This window comes from Mauremys reevesii, linkage group 4 (assembly GCF_016161935.1).
Source record: "Mauremys reevesii isolate NIE-2019 linkage group 4, ASM1616193v1, whole genome shotgun sequence".
NCBI lineage: Eukaryota > Metazoa > Chordata > Testudines > Geoemydidae > Mauremys > Mauremys reevesii.
Window position 1 is genome coordinate 69,205,621 of NC_052626.1, and position 19,360 is coordinate 69,224,980.

Below are 19,360 nucleotides of genomic sequence, written 5' to 3' on the forward strand. Positions count from 1 at the left end.
TGTCTAAGGTTTTGCTAAGTAGGAGACAGTGTTGCTACTTTCACAACCCTGGAAACTGTGGCATAGTAGGTTCTGTAACAGTGCAAGCTTTGCCCTTGCTTTCTAGCAAATGTACCTTAATCCTGAACCAGAGGGGACCACTTCTCTCATGAGGTGATCGTGAAGGGGGATAAGTACCGTGGATCACATTCTAGTGTAACCTTAACTGAAATGGCAAAGCCATTTTCTATAGGCCACCAAGCAGCTTTATAGAGGATTCTAAAGTCCCTGTTGTGCTAAGTATAGGTAGACAAGGCAAAAACAATCAATAGGTCATTCCTATTATTCTTCTGCTGTTGAGGGGTCAAACACAGCAGTACAATAGCAACATTATTTATGGTATTTAAGTTTGGAATGCATGAGTTTGCAAGCTGAATGTAGGTGGGAGCAGGACTGTACTCAGTCTTCTCCAATATGTGGTACTGTATAGGATTACAGCTAGAGCTCTGGGGAGTTGGAACCTCAAGCCCAGGGGTGTGTGTGTGGCTGCTGCTGGGCTTCAATTCCCACTTGACTATGAGCACAGCCCTAATTTGCAATCTTCACTATCAGCTACATGCATGCCCCTGAGCTGTGCCCACACAGTTAAGACACTTATGTTATTTATTATGAGCTTAAGGGGCACTTAGTGCTTTTAAAAAAAATTACTGAAGAATGGAACTCTTCAATTGAAATACTTCAGCACTTATGTTCACAAAGCCCAAAGCAGCCTTTGCTTATATGCTTGCTGAGCAATGGCAGAAAAGATTCAAGAGTAGCTATGTCAGATAAAAATTGATTTATTTTGTCTAAATATTTTACATTTTTTACATAGTGTGCAGTTCATGAGGTCTCCAAATACAGAGTGCAGATACAGAAGTACAAGTTGGGGCTAACCACGTCACAGTAAAGTTCTTAATTGTCAAGTCCACATCTTATTATACACCTATTCATAATCCTTGTCAATATTTGTGTTCTTTAATTCAGATAGAACAATTTTTTCAATAAATCTGGATTGGTAAAAATGAAGATACCTTCCCCTTTCAGCTGGCTATTAAACAGGTGAAAATGCCTGTGTTTTCTGCCAGTAATCAAGTCTGTTTTAGCCTTTTAGCCCTGAGGGGACTGAAAGGACACTCTTCCTTCATGACAAAATGGTAGAAAATGCTTTCCTTCTTACTCCATGTTCAGGCAATTCAGGGTCAAACTCTAAAACTGGTGCTAGATACAGAGCACAGCTGGGTATCAGTCAGTTCAGTGAGCCTGGTCTGTTCCTCAGTGCTGCTCCAGGATGCCCACATAATTGGCTACAAAGCCAACACTGACTCCTATGGTCTTGATCATTTCACTTCCATAAATGGATCTCTGTGAAATACCACAACAGTCCCTGCATACTTCAAAAACAAAGAGGGTACAACTAAACATCTCACAACCTACTATAAACCTCCTGCATTCCAAAGCCTGTTCAAAGTCTTCTGAGGAAATTCAGGGGAAGGGTAGGACAGAAAAAGGGGGTGAGATTTACCAGTATTCACAGCATTATTTATTAACACAATGTAACATTGATTGTGTCAGAGTTCAGTAATAGAGTGAAATATTGATAATTCACCTGTGACATCTTTAAAGATGCCTCTCTAAAGATTGCACTTTAACAACTTTTCACTCTCTCAACTGATTAGCTTTTTTTTTAAACAACCTAAGAGATGTAATCTAAACTTGGAAGGGCAGAATTGATAGACAATGGTGTAGGCCCCCCCCCCGTCTGGTGTGAGACAGCTACAGAACTCAAGAGTTAATGCACCTGCAATGTGAGGCAGGGAGCCACTACTTTAAATACTTGACTCAGAGCTAATTTAATAACATGCTACCTGTTGGCCCAAATATGATAGTTCATTTCAGTCTTCCAACACCTGCCTTGCTGGAGGTATGTTAGTGAATTATGATTCTTCTGTCATAGCATGTTCAAGATAATATGTACCGTGGTTTTAAAACCCAACTGAACAGCATATAACTTCTCTCCATAGGCAACCAAGTTGCTTGGGGGTCTTCTAGGTTAACTGCAGACAGAGATTGTACTATATTTCACCCTGCAATACAGGAATGTTAGTGTACTAAAAGTGACTTAAAACAACCGTTTATACTCATTCTCTATGTAGCCTAGAGATCTTCATTCAGCTATGGCTGCACAGAAGGCAAAATAGTTTTGCCTGGATTTGTTCTTTGAAGAAAATATATACACAAAACAAGACTGAAAAACTAACTTCGTTCCTCACTGGTACATTGAATTCAGCTACACATTGACATAACTCCAGTGTTTAACTGTAGGAACAAGGAAACACTGTGGCTAAACAAGAAGAGAATCAACATTCAAGACTGTTCATGCTTCCCCCAAAACAAATAAAAGCTAAAGGTAACATTATTTCATTTCAATACTTGGAATAGCCCTGCTGCAGATTTGACAGCTGCACAACTTTCACAGCTCAGGCTAGTCTGTAGGGACATGCTGAACTTAGAACATGCTAGGAGATAGACTTGGCAATACATGTGTTTCCATTTCTCAAGTTCTTTCGGTAAGGTTACTGGTTTACTTACAGTAGCTACATTCAGCAGTTTTAATTCTAGTTAGTTACCTGTAGGACCATTCACCACAAGACATACCAGGGCCAAAAATAAAAAGACACTAACCACAACTGCCCACTCAGTCAGTATCCTTTATGTTATAAACATAACTGTTTACATTATCAGGAAGAATTTTTTAAAAATCTGCATGTTTTATAAGAATTTTTTTTTTTTAAATAAAAATATAACCTCTGCCTTCTAAACATCTCTACAAATCTGTGGGGAGCAATGGCTCCTAAATCAACTGATAAGCTTTAAAGAAAAACAAAATTCCATAAAAATATCACATCTAAAAGATCAGTACATATTCCTTTTTCATTGGACCTAAAGTTAATGTGCAGTCAAATCTGATTTACAAAGTCTGACTAAAAAGACACAAAGGGTTGAAATATTTACATTATACACATTTTCCAAATTACAGTGCTCTCAGAAAGTGGAATGTAAATAATTAAAAAAATAAATTCAAGCCTAACCAGGCAGCTTCAGACCAAAGCGGCACCTTATTCTGTGTATTTTTAAGAGGGGAGAATATCTCATAAACCTTAGTGTCTCATGTAGATTATTTCTCTGCCCAGTGTTTTTGTAAAACTACTATCATGTCCCACAAGGTCATTAAGTTAACAGTGTTAAATAATATTAATATTTATAACTATATGACAACATGGACTATATATATACATTCTTTAAAAACTAAAGATTTTAAATGTAAGGTGATTGTAGATAGAAAAGAAAGCAGTTGCTAGAAAGGCTAGTTAAATTGTTAAAAATTGTACTGGCTTGTTCAGAGCTTCCATTTCTAGTCCAAAGATGAGCAGAAAACCCAGACAATGTTTAATCAGTACATCATTCTGTTCATGAACTGCCTACTGGATTTTCTTCACTAATACACCAACTATCAAGGGGTGCATCCACGGAGGTCTAGAGCTCAAACTGCCATCTACTATTTAAGTTGTATTGATTCATGTGCAATCTCCCTTTGACAGACTGCTGGATAGAAGTCTGCTTGTCCCTTAGAACTGTTTTTTCACCGTAACCAGGTGGATGGCACCCACTGCGGTTCCGTGTCAAGTTTGTTTATTAAACGAAGTAGCTCTTGATATGCCTTATCAAGATCAGAATTCACAATCGCTGTGTCAAAGTAGTGGCCATTGTTCTGTTCCATCTCTCTGGTCTTCTCTATGATATCTCTTAGTTCTTCTGGCTGTAATGAAAACATAGGAGGAATTAATTCATGTGGTATAATTATATGTACATACACACACTCCACCTGAATGTTCACTGTGAAAAAAAAGGTACAAAACTACTTATGAGGGGATTGTAAGGTCTTATACCCAATTTTCATGGCACAGGGAAGTTTGGCCTGGAAACTGCTACAGGGGGCTAGAAAAATGTAATTCCACACACAATGGTTAAAAATGTATGAAACTGTACTACTACAACAAATATTTTTAAAGCAGCCGTGTATTTTAATAAGGGCAAGATACGAGACATTTCTGTGCATTTTAATAACTATCCAAAATTTGGTACTTTTGTTATGTGTGTTCTAAAAGACTTTAAAGTCTTTAGCAGTAGTTGGTCAGGAAATTCCACTGATCATGCCCAGTCTTATTGCATCACTAGATGATGATGCAGTATTGAGTGAAAAAATGTTTACATACACAAAAAGAAAATGATTTATTGCAATTAACTGCCCAGCAAATAAATGCCCTTGAAGGAACCAAATAAGAGGAAAAAAAGAAAATGTTTCATATAAAATAAAGGGTAAGATTTTCAGAAGTGCCAAAGTGATGTATGAGCCAAATTAATTAATTTAAAAAAAAAAACAAAAAAACCAAAAACCAAACCAGTGATGTGAAAGAGATAGTGTTGAGATACTTTATTTAGATTAAAATTTAGATTACATTACAGAACTAGGAAGAGGAGGTTACTCACCCTGAGCAGTAACTGACGTTCTTCGAGATGAGTGTTCCTGTGGGTGCTCCACTCCAGGTGTTGGTACATCCCTGCGCCTTCGCTCCGAGATTTTTGCAGTAATACTCGTACTGGCCACGCATGCGCAGAGCCTGTCTCCCCACTCTGAGTATACCGTAATAGTACGCATGCATGGCCGGTCTCCTCACTTCCTTCTCTACAACAGAGGCTACCCCAACTCTGAAGTAGAGGGGAGGAGGGTGGGTAGTGGAGCACCCACAGGGACACTCATCTTGAAGAATGTCAGTTACTGCACAGGGTGAGTAACCTCCTCTTCTTCTTCGAGAGATGTCCCTGTGGGTGGCTCCACTCCAGGTGACTTAAAAGCAGTGTATATCTCAAGGAGGTAGGGTAGCTACAGATCTAGTGGAATGAGTTCTGATGGAGGCTGGAGGTGTAACTTGTTTTATCTGATAGCACAGTTAGATGCAGTCAGAGATCCAGTTTGAAAGTCTCTGGGTAGAAATAGGTGTCCCTTTGGAATGCTCTGTAATGGAGACAAAAAGTCTAGAAAAGCTTCTAAGAGGTTTGGTTCTATCCAAATAGAAGGACAAGGTCCTGCGTACATCTAACGTATGCATTGTGGCTTCGAAAGAGTTTGAATGTGATTTCAGAAAGAAGGTCGGTAGGTGTATTGGCTCATTAATGTGGAATGAACCTTTGGAAGAAATCTGGGGTGTAATCTAAGGGTAATCTTGTCCTTGAAAAATAGCGTATATGGTGGATCTGCCATAAGGGCTGCTATTTCTCCTGCCCTTCTGGTGGAGGTAATTGCCACTAAAAATGCTGTTTTCATAAAGAGGTGTAAAAGGGAACAGGTGGCTAGTGGCTCAAATGATTGTTGAGTTAGGCAGGATAATACTAAATGAAGGTCACACAGAGGGGTAGGCGGTTTAATGTCTGGGTATAGGGTTTGGAGTCCCTTGAGGAAACGCTTGGTGATCGGATGAGCAAAGACAGAGGGTATTGTTGATTCTGTCATGAAAGGTTGTAACACCTAAGTGGACTCTGACGGAGCTGAAAGAAAGGCCAGATTGCTTAATGTCCAATAGGTAGTATGAGCGGGAGGGGTATGGACGTGGGAGAAAGTTGTTTAGCTGAACACCATTGTGTGAATCGCTTCCACTTTCGGAGTTAGGTGGTGCGAGTAGATTGTGTTCTGCTGTGTAGGAGCACTCTTTGAACTTGGGCAGAGCAAGCTAGCTCGTTTTGGGAGAACCATGTAGGTACCAGGCTTTGAGGTGAAGCATGGACAGATTGAGGTGAAGTAATCGGCCGTGTTGCTGTGATAAGAGGTTCGGAATGAGGGGCAACAAGACTGGTGGTCAGATTGACATTCTGGTGAGGAATGGAAACCATGGTTGTCTGGGCCATGACGGGGCAATCAAGATCACCGTGGCACGATCTGTTCGTATCTTTGTGAGAACGCTGTGGAGAACCAGTATAGGGGGGGAAAAAGCGTAGAGTAAGTCCCATTGCCATGAGACCATAAATGCGTCTCCCAGGGAATGCTTGCCGAGTCTTGCTCTGGAGCAAAATTCGGGACATTTTGTGTTTTTCGCAGTTGCAAAAAGGTCTATGGTTGGGTGACCCCAAATGCAGAATGTGTTGCAGATGATTGACTCATTTATCTCCTATTCATGATCCCAGGGAAAGCGTCTGCTTAATTCGTCCGCTGTGGTATTCATAACTCCAGGAAGATAGGTGGCCAATATGCGGATGTTGTTTGCAAGGCACCAATTCCAGAGCTTCATAGCCTCTGTGCAGAGCGAGTGAGTGTGAGCGAGCTCCTCTCTGCCTGTTTACATAGAACATGCAGGCAATGTTGTCTTATTATGCGTACATGTTGATTCCTGATTAGTAGGAGGAAGTGATGGGAGGCATTGCATATGGCTCCAAGTTCTAGGACATTTATGTGCAGGGAGGTTTTGGTGGAAGACCATAGCCCCTGGACTGTGTGGTGAGACATGTGGGTGCCCCACCCTGTGAGGGATGCATCGGTAGTCATTATCAGGGATGGAGTGTTCTGGAGAAAGGAGACTCCAGAGCAGAGGTTGGAGGGAACTGTCCACCATAGTACAGAGTCTTTGACTCGGAAGGGTATGGAGAGAGGCTTGTTTAGAGAGTGCACGTTTGGTTTGTAAACCGTGGCCAACCAAGCTTGGAAGCACCTCATGTACAGACATACGTTTTGGACCACGAAAGTGCACAAGGCCATGTTGCCTAGTAGTTGTAGGCAGTCTCGGGCAGTGACCTGGGGACTGTTGCGAAGTTTTGTGGCCAGATGTTTTGAATCAGTGTTGAATTGGTCAGGTGGGAGAGATGCCAACCCCGTTCGGGAGTCGAGGTCCACTCCTATAAACTCCAGGTGCTGGGTAGGACGTAATGTGGATTTGTTTTTATTTGTAGGCCAAGAGATAGGAAACAATTGATGGTGAGTTGCATGAATCGGAGAGCTTCGTCAAATGTCAAGGCTTTGAGGAGGCAATCGTCGAGGTAAGGAAATACTATGACCCCTTGTTTCCTGAGGTAGGCAGTGACTACAGCTAGGAGCTTGGAGAAAACCCAGGGGGCGGTGGAAAGTCCGAAGGGTAGAACCCTGTATTGAAAATGTGTCAAGCCGAGGGTAAAACGAAGGAAACGTCTGTGGGCCGGATGTATAGTGACATGAAAATAGGCATCCTGTAGGTCGAGAGCTGAAAACTAATCACCCTGCTCCAGCGCTGGGATTATGGTGGTGAAAGTAACCATCCTGAACTTTTGCTTTTTGATAAATTTGTTGAGCTGCTTGAGATTGAGGATCGGTTGCCATCCCCCAGTTTTCTTTTCTATTAAGAAATAATGGGAATAAAAACCCTTCCCTCTCTGTTGTTCGGGCACAAGTTCCACTACTCCCAACTGAAGGAGATGATTTACTTCTTGGAAGAGTAGTGACTCGTGAGAGGGGTCCCTGAAGAGGGACGGGGAGGGTGGGTGGGAGGCAAGGAGAGGAAGGGAATAGAGTAGCCCATTGTGACGAGCTCTATAACCCACTTGTCGGTGGTAATGCTCTGCCATTGGTGGGAGAATGGCCGTAGGCAGTGTCCAAAAATAGGGACATAGGGTGTAAGCGCTGAAGTGGGAACGTTTCCTAGGTCCTCGACCAAAACTTCAAATCTGCTTATTAGTTGGAGGGGGTTGAGGTGTTACCGAAGAACTGAGATGGCGTTGCTGCTGTTGTTGCTCCTGTGATCTATGGAAGTGCTGTGTATATGCGGGGTAGTGTGGACGGTGGTAAGGTTGAAATCTATATTGTCACCTTCTGGTCATAGTGGTTTGGATTCCTAAGGACCTGAGGACTGCCCTTGAGTCCTTCATTGAATGAAGTACGTCATTCGTGGTAGAAGCAAAGAGTTTGTCGCCATCAAAGGGAAGATCTTCAATGGTACTCTGGACCTCTCGTGGAAAGGAAAAGGAGAGCCATGAACCTTGGTGCATGGACCACTGCTGTGGCGGTGGATCTTGCTGCAGTATTGGCTGCATTGAGGGCCGCTTGAGAGCGGTATGTGATATGATTTGTCCCTCAGACTAAAGCAGTGAATTGTTGGCTTCTTTTAATCTGGAATGTCCTCAATAAAGTCCATGAATTTGTTATAGGTTTTGTGGTTATATTTTGCGAGAACTGCAGTGTAATTAGCAATACGAAACTGTAGCGTTGAAGATACATATACTTTACGTCCAAGGAGGTCCAAGCTTTGGATGGGGTGGAGTGGGAATACTGCTGTTTGGCCACGTCTACCACCAATGAGTTTGGCGCTGGATGGGTAAAAAGGAATTCAGAGCCCTTAGAAGGGATGAAGTACTTGCGATCCGCTCGTTTACAGGTAGGTAGGTTTGTAGCGGGGGTCTGCCAGATGACCTTAGCAGGTTCTAAAAGGGCTGCGTTGATTGTTAATACATCCCTAGAGGAAGAAGAGGGCTGTAGGATGTCTGTTAGCTCATGCTGTTCTGGGACCTCCGCCAACTTAATTCTCAACTCACTAGCAACTCTTTTAAAGACGTCTTGAAATTGAGAGAAGTCATCCGAAGATGTTGTGGGAGGGGGAAGCAAAGCTTCTTCAGGTGGTACCTCCGGAGCAGGATGTGATTGATCCTGCAGTTGTGACAATGCTGCCTGGTGTCTTGTGTCAGTGGCAGGTACATCAGCTGGTGGTGCTAGGCAGGTGTTGCACCTGGTTGAGGTGGAGTAGCGAGTGTGTTCTCGAGCATACGCTGCCCATGGGGCCCAATATTGCCATAGCAGTGGGAAGGGCATAGGTGGTGCCATCCAAGGGTTCACACACCATGGAGCAGGATCTTGAGAGAAGAATGAGGTAATTTTTCTGTGATCTTTGTTGACAGGGGTCTGAGGATGGGAATCTTGATAGGGTGAAAAATCCCCTTGTGGTCCAGCTTCCTCATCACTGGAGGAAGGCTGTGCAGACCCTGAGTCAGCCATTGGAGAGAAGTATGCATTCAGTAGGGGTGACTGCAGGGTAGGTGACACGAGGAGGTCCCCTTGACTGAGTAAATTGCAGTGCTCAGGATTCTGTGTGAGGTGAAGGCTGTGCAGGAGGAATCTGCTGAGAGGAAAAATTCCTCTGCACCGGTGTTTTGAGCCTCAAATCACTGCTGGTCAGCTCAGTGGGTGTCAGTGTCAGAGCCGGTGCCGGGAGATCAATATCAGCTTGCGGGGGGTCAGGCAGGTCCTGATATGTCAGCACCGTGTCCGTCCTGGTGCTGAATGGTGCCAGAAGAGAGGCAGGCAACTGGAAGCCTGAAGCCTCGGCACTGGAACTTTGCGCTGCCGCCGCAGGCGGGTTTCGCATGGTGCCGGAAGAGCCTGGCGTGTGAAATGTACTCAAGCGGGGAAGCAGCGGGAGGGAGGCGGTAGACCGTAGACCTGCCCGGAGACAGCTTATCCTGCAGGGTTTCCTTCATAGATGACTGAAAGTGCCCTCTTTTTGAAGTTTTTTTGTTTTCTTTGAGGCCGAGGGGGGGGGGGTTTGGGGGGGCTGTGGCAGGCAGCGGAGCCGGAGTCAGCGCCTGGGTCTGAAGCTGACCCTAGGGATCTCTGAAGGAGCAGTAGTTTTAGTCTAAGCTCCCTGTCCTTCCGTGCCCTGGAACTAAATTTGCTGCAGTGGGCACATTTTTGGGGGATATGGGTCTCCCCCAAACTTTTTATACATTGTGAGTGCCCATCTGACAGGGGGATAGACTCCTTGCAGCTAGAGCAGCGCTTAAAACCAGGGGAGCCCGGCATGTCAGAAGCCGCTGCTGACAAACGAAGAATTTTTTTTTTTATTTATTTTTTTTAAAGAGAAAAGGGTAACTAACTAACTAGAAGGGTAATTTTAACGAGAGGAAGCTAGTTCTTAGCGAGTCTGCTGAGCTCCGTCTCAGGCCGGGGATGGTAGAGAAGGAACTGAGGAGACCAGCCACACATACATACTATTAAGGTATACTCAGAGTCGGGGGGCAGGCTCTGTGCATGTGTAGCCAGTACGAGTACTGCTGCAAAAATCTCAGAGTGAAGGCGCAGGGACGCACCAACACCTGGAATGGAGCACCCACAGGGACATCTCTCGAAGAAGAACCATGACTTTGAACATGTAACAACACATTACAAGAATTAAAACAGAGTTTAGAAAAACATTTAAAATATGCAAATCTTTACAAAACAAACAAAAAACCTACAGGAAAAGGGACAAGGGACAGAGGCCTCATGATAAGAGTTACCATAAAAAACACACCAGGATAATGAGGAAATGTTAAGAGCCACACAATGCAGAGTTGCTGAAACCAGTTCACCATCTAGTAAATGTTGCAATAGAAACAGAAGAGGAGTTCCAGAGGAATGAGAGAGCAAGTGGCAGAAAAGCAGGAAAATTGCAGATGGGCTGGAAATGAATGTCCAGGTAAGAGAGGCAGAGGGAGAACTGGGAAGGAAGTTAGCAGTGGAATGGGATCATTTTACTTCAGGATCATCATCAGTGTAAACAGATTACAGAAGCATGACAGATTTGTCAAAACTTCCTGTGCTTATTCCAGTGCAGCATTAACTAAGGCAAAAAATATTGTTTCCCTATGATACTTGAGATAAGAAGTAAGGCAAGGATTTTCAAAGGGGCCTAAAAGAGATTTTAGGATTAAACCTGATTTTTGTTAGGCTTTAATTAAAAAAACCCAAAGTATTTTTGAGGAAAGGCTAGAATAGAAGCTTCCACAAAAGACAGGGTTACTCACCCCGTGCAATAATCGAGGTTCTTCAAAATATGACCCCCTATGGGTGCTCCATTGTAGGTGTGGCAGCACCCTGTGCACCTGGGATCAGAGATCATCATCAGCAGTGCCCATCAGATTGCACATGCACACCTTCCGTTTTGCGCCATGAGCGGGATGTATATATAGCGGTGTGGTCCGACTGCCCCCAGTTCCTTTTCTGCAGCAGAGCTAACGTTTCAGCTCTAATGCAGAGGGGAGGAGGGTGGATAGTGGAGTTCCCACAGGGACATATCTTGAAGAAGTTAAGTTACTGCATAGGGGGAGTAATCTGCTCTTCTTCCTCAATTGATGTCCCTCAATTTATGTGCTCCACTGTAGGTGACTAGAAAGCAGGGCCCCCTAATTAGAAGGCTGGGGCTTCGGAGCGGTATTTACTGCAGATGATAGGACACAATCTGCTGAGGCGTCCTGAGTAATGGTATCGGGACTGGCAAAAGTGTCTGCTGATGGCCATGTGGCCGCTTTGCAAATGTCAATAATTGGGACATTACTGAGGAAAACAACAGAGATGAAGAGTGAGCAGGTGGAATGTGCTCTAGTTCCAGGAGGAGGTTGTCAATTATGTAGGTGGGTAGGACTGATGTATACTCAGAGATCCATTTTGAAAGGCCTTCCTTAGAAATGGCTGCGCCTTTGGCCATTGAGAGGAATTAGCACGATGATTTTCAGAAGGGTTTAGTTCTGTCCAAGTAGAAAGCTAATGCTCGTCTGACACAGAGGGTATGCAATCCTGTTGGTTACTGTGAGGCTTTGGGAAGAAGCAAGGAAGGTGGATAGGATTGATTGAGGTGGAAAGAGGATGGTACCTTGGGTAAAAATTTAGGATGTAGACACAGAGTAACCTCGTCTTTGTGAAAAACTGTGTACAGGGAGTATGCCACAAGGGCTCCAATTTCACTGACCCATTGGGCAGAGGTGATTGTGACAAGAAATGCCTTTTTCATAGATAAATGAACCTAGGAACACATTGCTATTGGTTTGAATGGTGGTCTCGTAAGAGAGCACAGAACGAGGCAGGGGTTCCAAGCAGGGGTTGGATCCCATTTGTGAGGGTAAATATTTTGGAAGCCCTTTAGGAAACATTTCATGAGTGGGTGAGTGAAGACAGAGTGGCCATCTATGTGGCAGTGAAAGGTTGTGATAGCTGCCAAATTCACACAGATGGAGCTGGTGGATAATCCTGATCATTTTAGGTGTAAAATATAGTCCAGGATAAGTGGTAATGAGTATTCATTGCGTCAACCTAATGGGAGAGACACCAGCATTAGAACCTAGTCCATTTATGGAGGTAAGTGTGTCTAGCTGTGTCGTGTCTGTTGTTCAAGAGTACTTGTTTAACTGCTTCTGAACAGGTAATTTCTGAATCCTGGAACCATGGAGGAGCGATGCTTTGATGTGGAGCAGCTGTGGATTGGGATTGAAAATGTGATCCACACCCTGAGAAAGGAGTTGCAGAGTCAGGCAAAGAGAGATTGGAGGGCATACTTCCGTAAAGGAGGTAAGCATACCAGACTTGTCATGGCCATGTCAGAGCTATACGGATGACTCAGGACTGGTCCCTCTGTATCTTGTGGAGTACACAGAACAGAAGAGGAAAGGCATAGAGTAGCGGAGCATCCCATGTGAGGAGGAATGAGTCATCCAGGGATCTGTGTCCCAGTCCTGCTCGAGGAAAATTGAGGGCAACAGGGGTTTTTACCACACTGGAAAATATCTATGGTGGGTGATTCTCAGCAGTTGAAGATGTGCTGAAGGGCTTGCATATCCAGTTCCCACTCATGATCGTGGGAGAATTGCCTGCTTAATGAGTCTGCAATGGTGTTCTGGTGTCCAGGGAAATATGCACCTGAGATAGTGATGCTGTGTTGGATACACCAATTCCATAATTTCAGTGCCTCCAAGCATAAAAAGAGCAGGATCTCTCTTCGCCTTGCCTGTTTATGTACAACATGCAGGTGATATTGTCTGTCATGTCTCTGATGGCGCGATGTGCGATCAGTGGGAGAAAGGGTCGGTAGGTATTGCAGATTGCCCGTAGCTCCAGGAGGTTGATGTGCTGGGTGGATTCGGTGAAAGACCATCTGCCTTGGACTGCATGATTGCGAAGGTACGCTCCCCAACCAATCAAGGAGACATCGGTTGTTAGAATCATGGATGGTGCTGGCTACAGGAAAGGAATCCAGACAGAGACATTTTTGGGTTGAGTCTACCAAAGTAATGAGTCCTTGACTGTCATGGGCATGGAAAGGGGTTTGTGTGGACTGTCTGTGAGGGACATGACTGTACATAGCCATGCCTGAAGATATTGCATGTGTAAATGTGCATACTTCACCATGAAGGTGGCTGCCACCATGTGACCGAGCAGCTGGAGACATCTCCTGGCTGAGATCTGGGGGCAGGTTCTGACCTTGGATACAAGATTGACTATCAGTGACAATCTAAGATGGGAGGAAGGCTCTGACTTGTATGGCATCCAGTTATGTCTCATTGAACTCTAGATGTTGCATGGATGTCAGTGTAGATTTCTGTAAGTTTATGCGAAGGCTGAGGCTCGAGAAAAGATCCATTATCATACGGATGGTGTGAAGGGCATTGGTTTCGGATGGGGCCTTGAGACTACAGTCCAAGTATGGAAAGATGATGATGCCCTCTTTTGTGTAGGGAGGCAGCAATTGCTGCAAGGACCTTGGAGAACACACAAGGAGCTGTCGACAGTGGAAAGGGCAGTACCTGGTCCCCATGATGAACTGGAGGAACCATCTATGGGCAGGGAGTATTGTGATATGAAAATATGCATCCTGGAGGTTGAGGGCCAAGAACCAGTCCCCCCTGTTCCAGTGCTGGTATGATGGTGGCGATGATAACCATCTGGAAGCGTTCCAGTTTGACGAACTTGTTTAGGTTTCAAAGATTCAGGCTCTATCCGCTGGATTGTATCAGAAAGTAATGAGTAAAAACCCTTTCCTATGTGCTGGAATGGAACTGGTTCTATGGCTCCTAGTCATTTATTTCTTCTTGTAGGATGGGTTTGTGAGAAGGGTCCCTGAAGAGAGATGGGGTGGGATAAATACAAACTGGATGGAGTATCCTTTCCAGATCTCTACGACTCACTGGTCCGAGGTAGTTAGCCTCTGTGATGGAAAGAACAGGGCTGAATTGGTCGCCAATCAGTGGGATGTTGAAGATGGCTGATGTGACAAACAGAGAAAGGCTTCTCAGTCAACTATGGCACTCTGTACCTTAAAGAAACCGCATGAAACCCCCATATTCACCACCGTCATATAATAATATGTTTTGTACAATGTATGCCTTGTGAGGTATCATTTTGAAAGTCTTGATCTGCTGAACATTAATATCCAATTGGATTGTATGTGCTATCATTGTATGTGAAGTTATGAAGTTCTGCTATGTGTGTGTTTCTGAAATATGTTGGGAGGTTGGGAACACCCACAAACCAGCCTTTCAGGCACAACAATGGAGTAGCCAGACATGCTGATGGCCCATTAAAAATAATCCACTATCCCAGAAACTGTATACAAGGGAAACTTCTCAGAGAGCACGTAGGCAATGGAGAATACTTGACCAATGGGGATGGACCCCCTCCCTCCACCATGTCACAAGCAAAGATCTTTTCAGCAAGCTGGAAGAAACTATAAAGAGAGGAAGTGACACAGTGACTTGGCCTCACTCCCCGCACACCACCACCTGGAAACACAGCTGAAGGACAAAGAGTTCCAGCCCGTGTATTGAGGTTTTGTGACCTGTTTGAATCAAGCAGTATCTCACTCTGATAGATGGTACAAATCCTGTTTAGTTTATAGAACTCAGATTGCGAATTTACTTTTATTTCTTAGATAACCAACTTTGATCTCTACGCTTACTACTTATCACTAAAAATCTAGCTTTCTGTAGTTAATACATCTGTTTTATATTTTACCTAAAACAGTGTATTTTGGTTGAAGTGCTTGGGAAATCTCAACTCAGTTTACAACAGCTAGTGTAAGTCTTCTCCACTTAGAGGGAGGGTAGACTGGGTAATGAACTTACGCTGGTTAGGCTTCTGACCAGGGCAAGATGGTACAGTTCTGAGGTGCAATGCTGGGGGGAAACTGGCTGGAGCCTCTCTATTTTTGATTCATGAATGGCTGGGAGAAGCCTTCATGTAACTCAGTTGGTTGTGTCCCTGCCTGTGGATGTCTATGCACTACCTGCCAGAGGTTTGTAGCTTGCCAACTGCATCACAGAAGAGGGGCTCAGCGGTCCCACAGTTTAGGTTGCACTCTGGGGACCCCGCCACATCAACCACACTTCCAAAATAGCTGTTTGGGTGGAGGTGTGTGACAAATAGCTCTCTGTGGAGTTGTATGTCTGCATTTGGTAGGGGGCTTCTGTCAACGCCGTTGGGTATCATACTGTCGCTGGGGAGTGTATTACAGTGGTTGGGATCATGGAAGGAGTTGGTACTTTCTTGGGCGTCTCTTTGGCGCTGCAGTGTAAATGCCCAGAGAGTGGAGGGTTGCTCGAGAGTCCTTAAGCAAGTTAAGGGAATCATCCGTACTGCATGAATGGTTTGTGGCCCTCAAAAGGGTAGGCATTCAGTGGTGTTTTGTACCTCTTTAGGAAAGCCCGAGAGGAGCAACCATGACGTCCATCTCATTACAACGGCAGTTGCAATGGAGCAGGCAGTGGTATCCGCAGCGTCTAAAGAGGCTTGCAGAACTGTTTGGGCCAAAAGGTGTCCTTGAGCTATGAGTGCCTGGAGTTGTTCTTTATTGTCATCAGGAAGGTCTTGATAGAATTCCTGTATTTTAGAATAGCTGATGTAATCATACTTAGCCATGAGTGCCTCGTAACTGGATATACAGAATTGGAGAGCAGCAGATGAATAAGATTTATGACTGAACAAGTCCAATTGTTTCCAGTCTCTAGCATGGTGTGCTAGTCGAGATTGGTATTGGTGTCCTTTTTCTGGCGTAGGAACCAAGGATTTGGGGTGGGGTGAGTTGGTGGGATGGATGCTGGGGTCTGCCAGAGAACCTTGCCAGGATTGAGAAGGGCCTCATTTATAGGAAGGGCTATTTTGGAGGAGGATGTGTGCAGGATGTTGAGCAGCTTATATTGTTGATCCTTCACCTCCTCCAAAGGACTGGGGAAGGAGTCTGCAATCCTGAGAAATAGCTCCTGGAAATGTTTGAAGTTGTAAGCTGTGGTGGTGGTGGGGGCACATGATAGCCTGATCGGGGAAGAAGTGGAGTGGTAGTGGAATTTTCTCCTCTTGTTCTTCCTCCTCATCTGCTGTAGGGAGAGGCTCAGTCTCTGGTGGATGAGAAACTGGTGGAGAAGCAAAGGTATAGGTCTCCAAGCTTTGCTCCATGAGAGGCTTCCCAAACTGGGCTTTTGTAAATGGCTCAGGGTCCCAGTTTGGCCAATGTGAAGAGAGTGGAACATGGGGCTGCATCCACGGTGTCTATACCAGAGTTCTGGTTCAGGTGTGGATTGTGAATAGTGAGAATGTGTAGAGGAAGTTGTTTGCTCCTGTCTCGAGTAAGAAGGAGTGATGGAGCACTCCTCTTCTTCTTGGTTGTCACTGAGGAAGGAGGGTGCCAACCTCGAAGAGGAAAGGGAAGAACATTGTTAGTCTGGAGAAGAAGGTGGAAGTGGGGGGAAGGTCATGTTTGAGTAATGATGACTCAGGCGTATGAGATACAAGTACATCTTTAGGGTATCTGAATTTTGGGGAGGAGGTAGGAGCATCATCGGTACTGGTGTATGAATTGATGCTGAGAAACAGGGGCGGCTCTAGGCACCAGCAAAACAAGCTGGTGCCTAGGGCGGCAAAATCTAGGGGGCGTCCCCTGCGGCCGGGGCAGGCTGGGCCGGCGGACCTGCCGCAGTCATGCCTGCGGGAGGTCCACCGGAGCCCCGGGACGACTGGACCTGCCGCAGGCATGACTGCGGAGGGGGCGCTCGTCCCGCGGCTCGGCTGGACCTCCCACAGGCATGACTGCGGCAGCTCAAGCGGAGCCGCCGGACCCGCGAACCGTCCGCAGCCGCGGGGGTCCAGCCGAGCCACGCGGGACCAGCGGTCCCTCTGCAGTCATGCCCGCGGGAGGTCCGCTGCTCCCGCGGCTCCGGGGCGCCTCCCGCGCATGACTGCTTGGGGTGGCCAAAAACGTAGAGCCGCCCCTGCTGAGAAAGAGATGCATTCTCCTGAGCAGCCAGCAGGTGGAGCTGAAGAATTGCTCGGTACACAGGGTTGTAGGTCTGCCTGGTTAGGATCTTTAGACCGCTGTTTCATTCATGTACTCTGAAGGGCCCTGGAGCTATGTCCCCTGTCGGAGAACGTTGAGGTGTCTGACCTCGCAGGGGATGATTTTCTTTCTAGTAGGTAGTATCTCAGTGACTGATGAGGGATACCATTTCTTATTGTCAAAGTGGGAAAGAGATGACTCTCTCTTAGAGAGACGTGGGAGATGAGAATCAGCAGATGAACTTGCAGAGCAGGGAAAGCTGAACAGTGGGAGAGTCCAGGCCCAGGTCTGATTCTTGACAGAGTGCTTTCTCCATGAGGAGAAGTCATAACCAAATGTCCCAGTCTTTTCTGGTTCTGGCAGTCAAATTGTGGCAGTGGGAACACTTTTGTGGGATGCGTCCCTCTACCAGATGGTGAATGCACTGAGGGGGCTGTCTCTTATTGGGAAGGCAACCCAGCAAGACACTCACCTCTTGAACCCAGGAGATCTGGGCATAAGGGTGAGGGGAAAAAGCTTCCAGGTCAGGAAGCAGAGAAATGAAAACCTAAGCTATGAAGTAATGAGTACGGTAAAGTGAAAACAATTTGGGGGAGGGGGGGGTTGCAGGAGGAAGGGGATACAGAGGAAAGAAGAAGAAATTACTAAACTAAACTGAACCTAACAGGTAAGGCACTATATCTAAAGGGTCAAAAAGGAGAAGCAGGCTCTGCTGCGGATTCCATCTCAGGCCAAAGGCGGCAGTGAAGGAACTGGGGGGTGGTCGGATTGCACCACACTATATATACATCCCGCTCACAGCACAAGACAGGGAGGTGTGCATACGCAGTCCAACGGACACTTTTGATGAATATCTCCAATCCCAGGCGCAGGGGAAGCTGCTGCACCTACAGTGGAGCACTCAGATTCTTCAGTGGAGCACCTATAGGGACAATACTCGAAGAACTACTAAAATATTCCATCCTGTAACTCCAGTGGGAATAAATCAAAGAAAACAGAGATGGTTTGCAAGAAAAAAATATTTTGATTTATTTTTCCTATCACCAACAGCCAGAGTGGATAAAAATTGATGATTTAAAATTTTTTTTTTTAATTTAAATTAGAAGTTTTTCTTTTGAAAAATAAACCTGTTTGATATTTAGTTTTAAATTCAGATTTAATTTTATTCTTATAGCTCTTTCTGTAACCCGTTCCAAATTTTTAACATCCTTTGAGGCATGGACACCAAGACCTGAACATAGAACTCCAATAATGGTCTCACAAATGCTGAAGAGATAATACCATCTCCCTATTCATATTTGATATTTTGCTACTTATGTATCCCACAGTCACGTACGCCCTCTTAGTTACAGCAAAGCACTGACAGCTCACTGTCAGCTGGTTATCGACCATGACCACCAAGTCCTTTTTCGTATCACTGCATTCCAAGATACAGTCTTCCACATTGTGCAATCTATGGCTTTATTTCTAGATGTGCAACCTCGCATTTGGATCATTAAAATACTTGTTCAAATGAGTCCACTTGTTAACTGAAATCCTGAATCCTATACCCTGAAAATGTACAGAAAATGGAGAGTCCAACCAGAAGACAAGCCATCTTGCATAACTATTTGAACTAGACATAGAATTCTTCCCACTCAAGTTCAAATATTTAACACAGATATAGCATCTGAAATCCCATACATACAGAATATTCTTAATTAAAATCAGTTTATTTTTATTTTTGTATACCCTTCATTACTATTAAAATTAACCAAAACAGATATTAACATGAATTAATGGAGCTTGGGGTTTCTCCCATAATCTTAATTTTACTGAGCTTCCAAAACAAGAAACTGCTAGTAAAACACTTAGTTTGCGCTCTAATTTTAATTCAGGAATGTCATGCAATCGGTGTGCCACACACTGATCCTTTTGTTCAGTGGCATGTGCTGGGTGTTTTCTATTGCAGCTCGGATTCTGAATTAATACATTAAGATACCTCTCAGTGACTGGTGTATTATTGTAGTAAAATTACTGAACAGTCTTTGCCTAAAGTATTTTTGTCTTAACGCAAACTACAAATGCTTTCAAACGTATTTATATTCTACAAAATAGCATCCAGTCTGCATATCTGTTCAGCAAACTACTTCTGCAGTTCAAATATGATCTGACATTTGGATATATGCGGCCGGGAGGTGGGGGGGGCACCCACCTTA

At 44.8% G+C, this 19,360-nt stretch overlaps 1 protein-coding gene across 2 annotated transcripts in view; it reads right to left on the reverse strand.

Annotated features, from left to right (window-relative positions):
* Window positions 1-802: 802 nt before the first annotated feature.
* The window catches only part of MPP5 (membrane palmitoylated protein 5), a 125,756-nt gene continuing 107,198 nt past the window's right edge, over window positions 803-19,360 (reverse strand). For both annotated transcript variants that reach the window (XM_039537308.1, XM_039537309.1), the window contains one exon: window positions 803-3,838. In XM_039537308.1, the coding sequence (XP_039393242.1) occupies window positions 3,662-3,838 (177 nt within the window). In that variant the 3' untranslated portion in view covers window positions 803-3,661. The remainder of the gene's footprint in view (window positions 3,839-19,360) is intronic.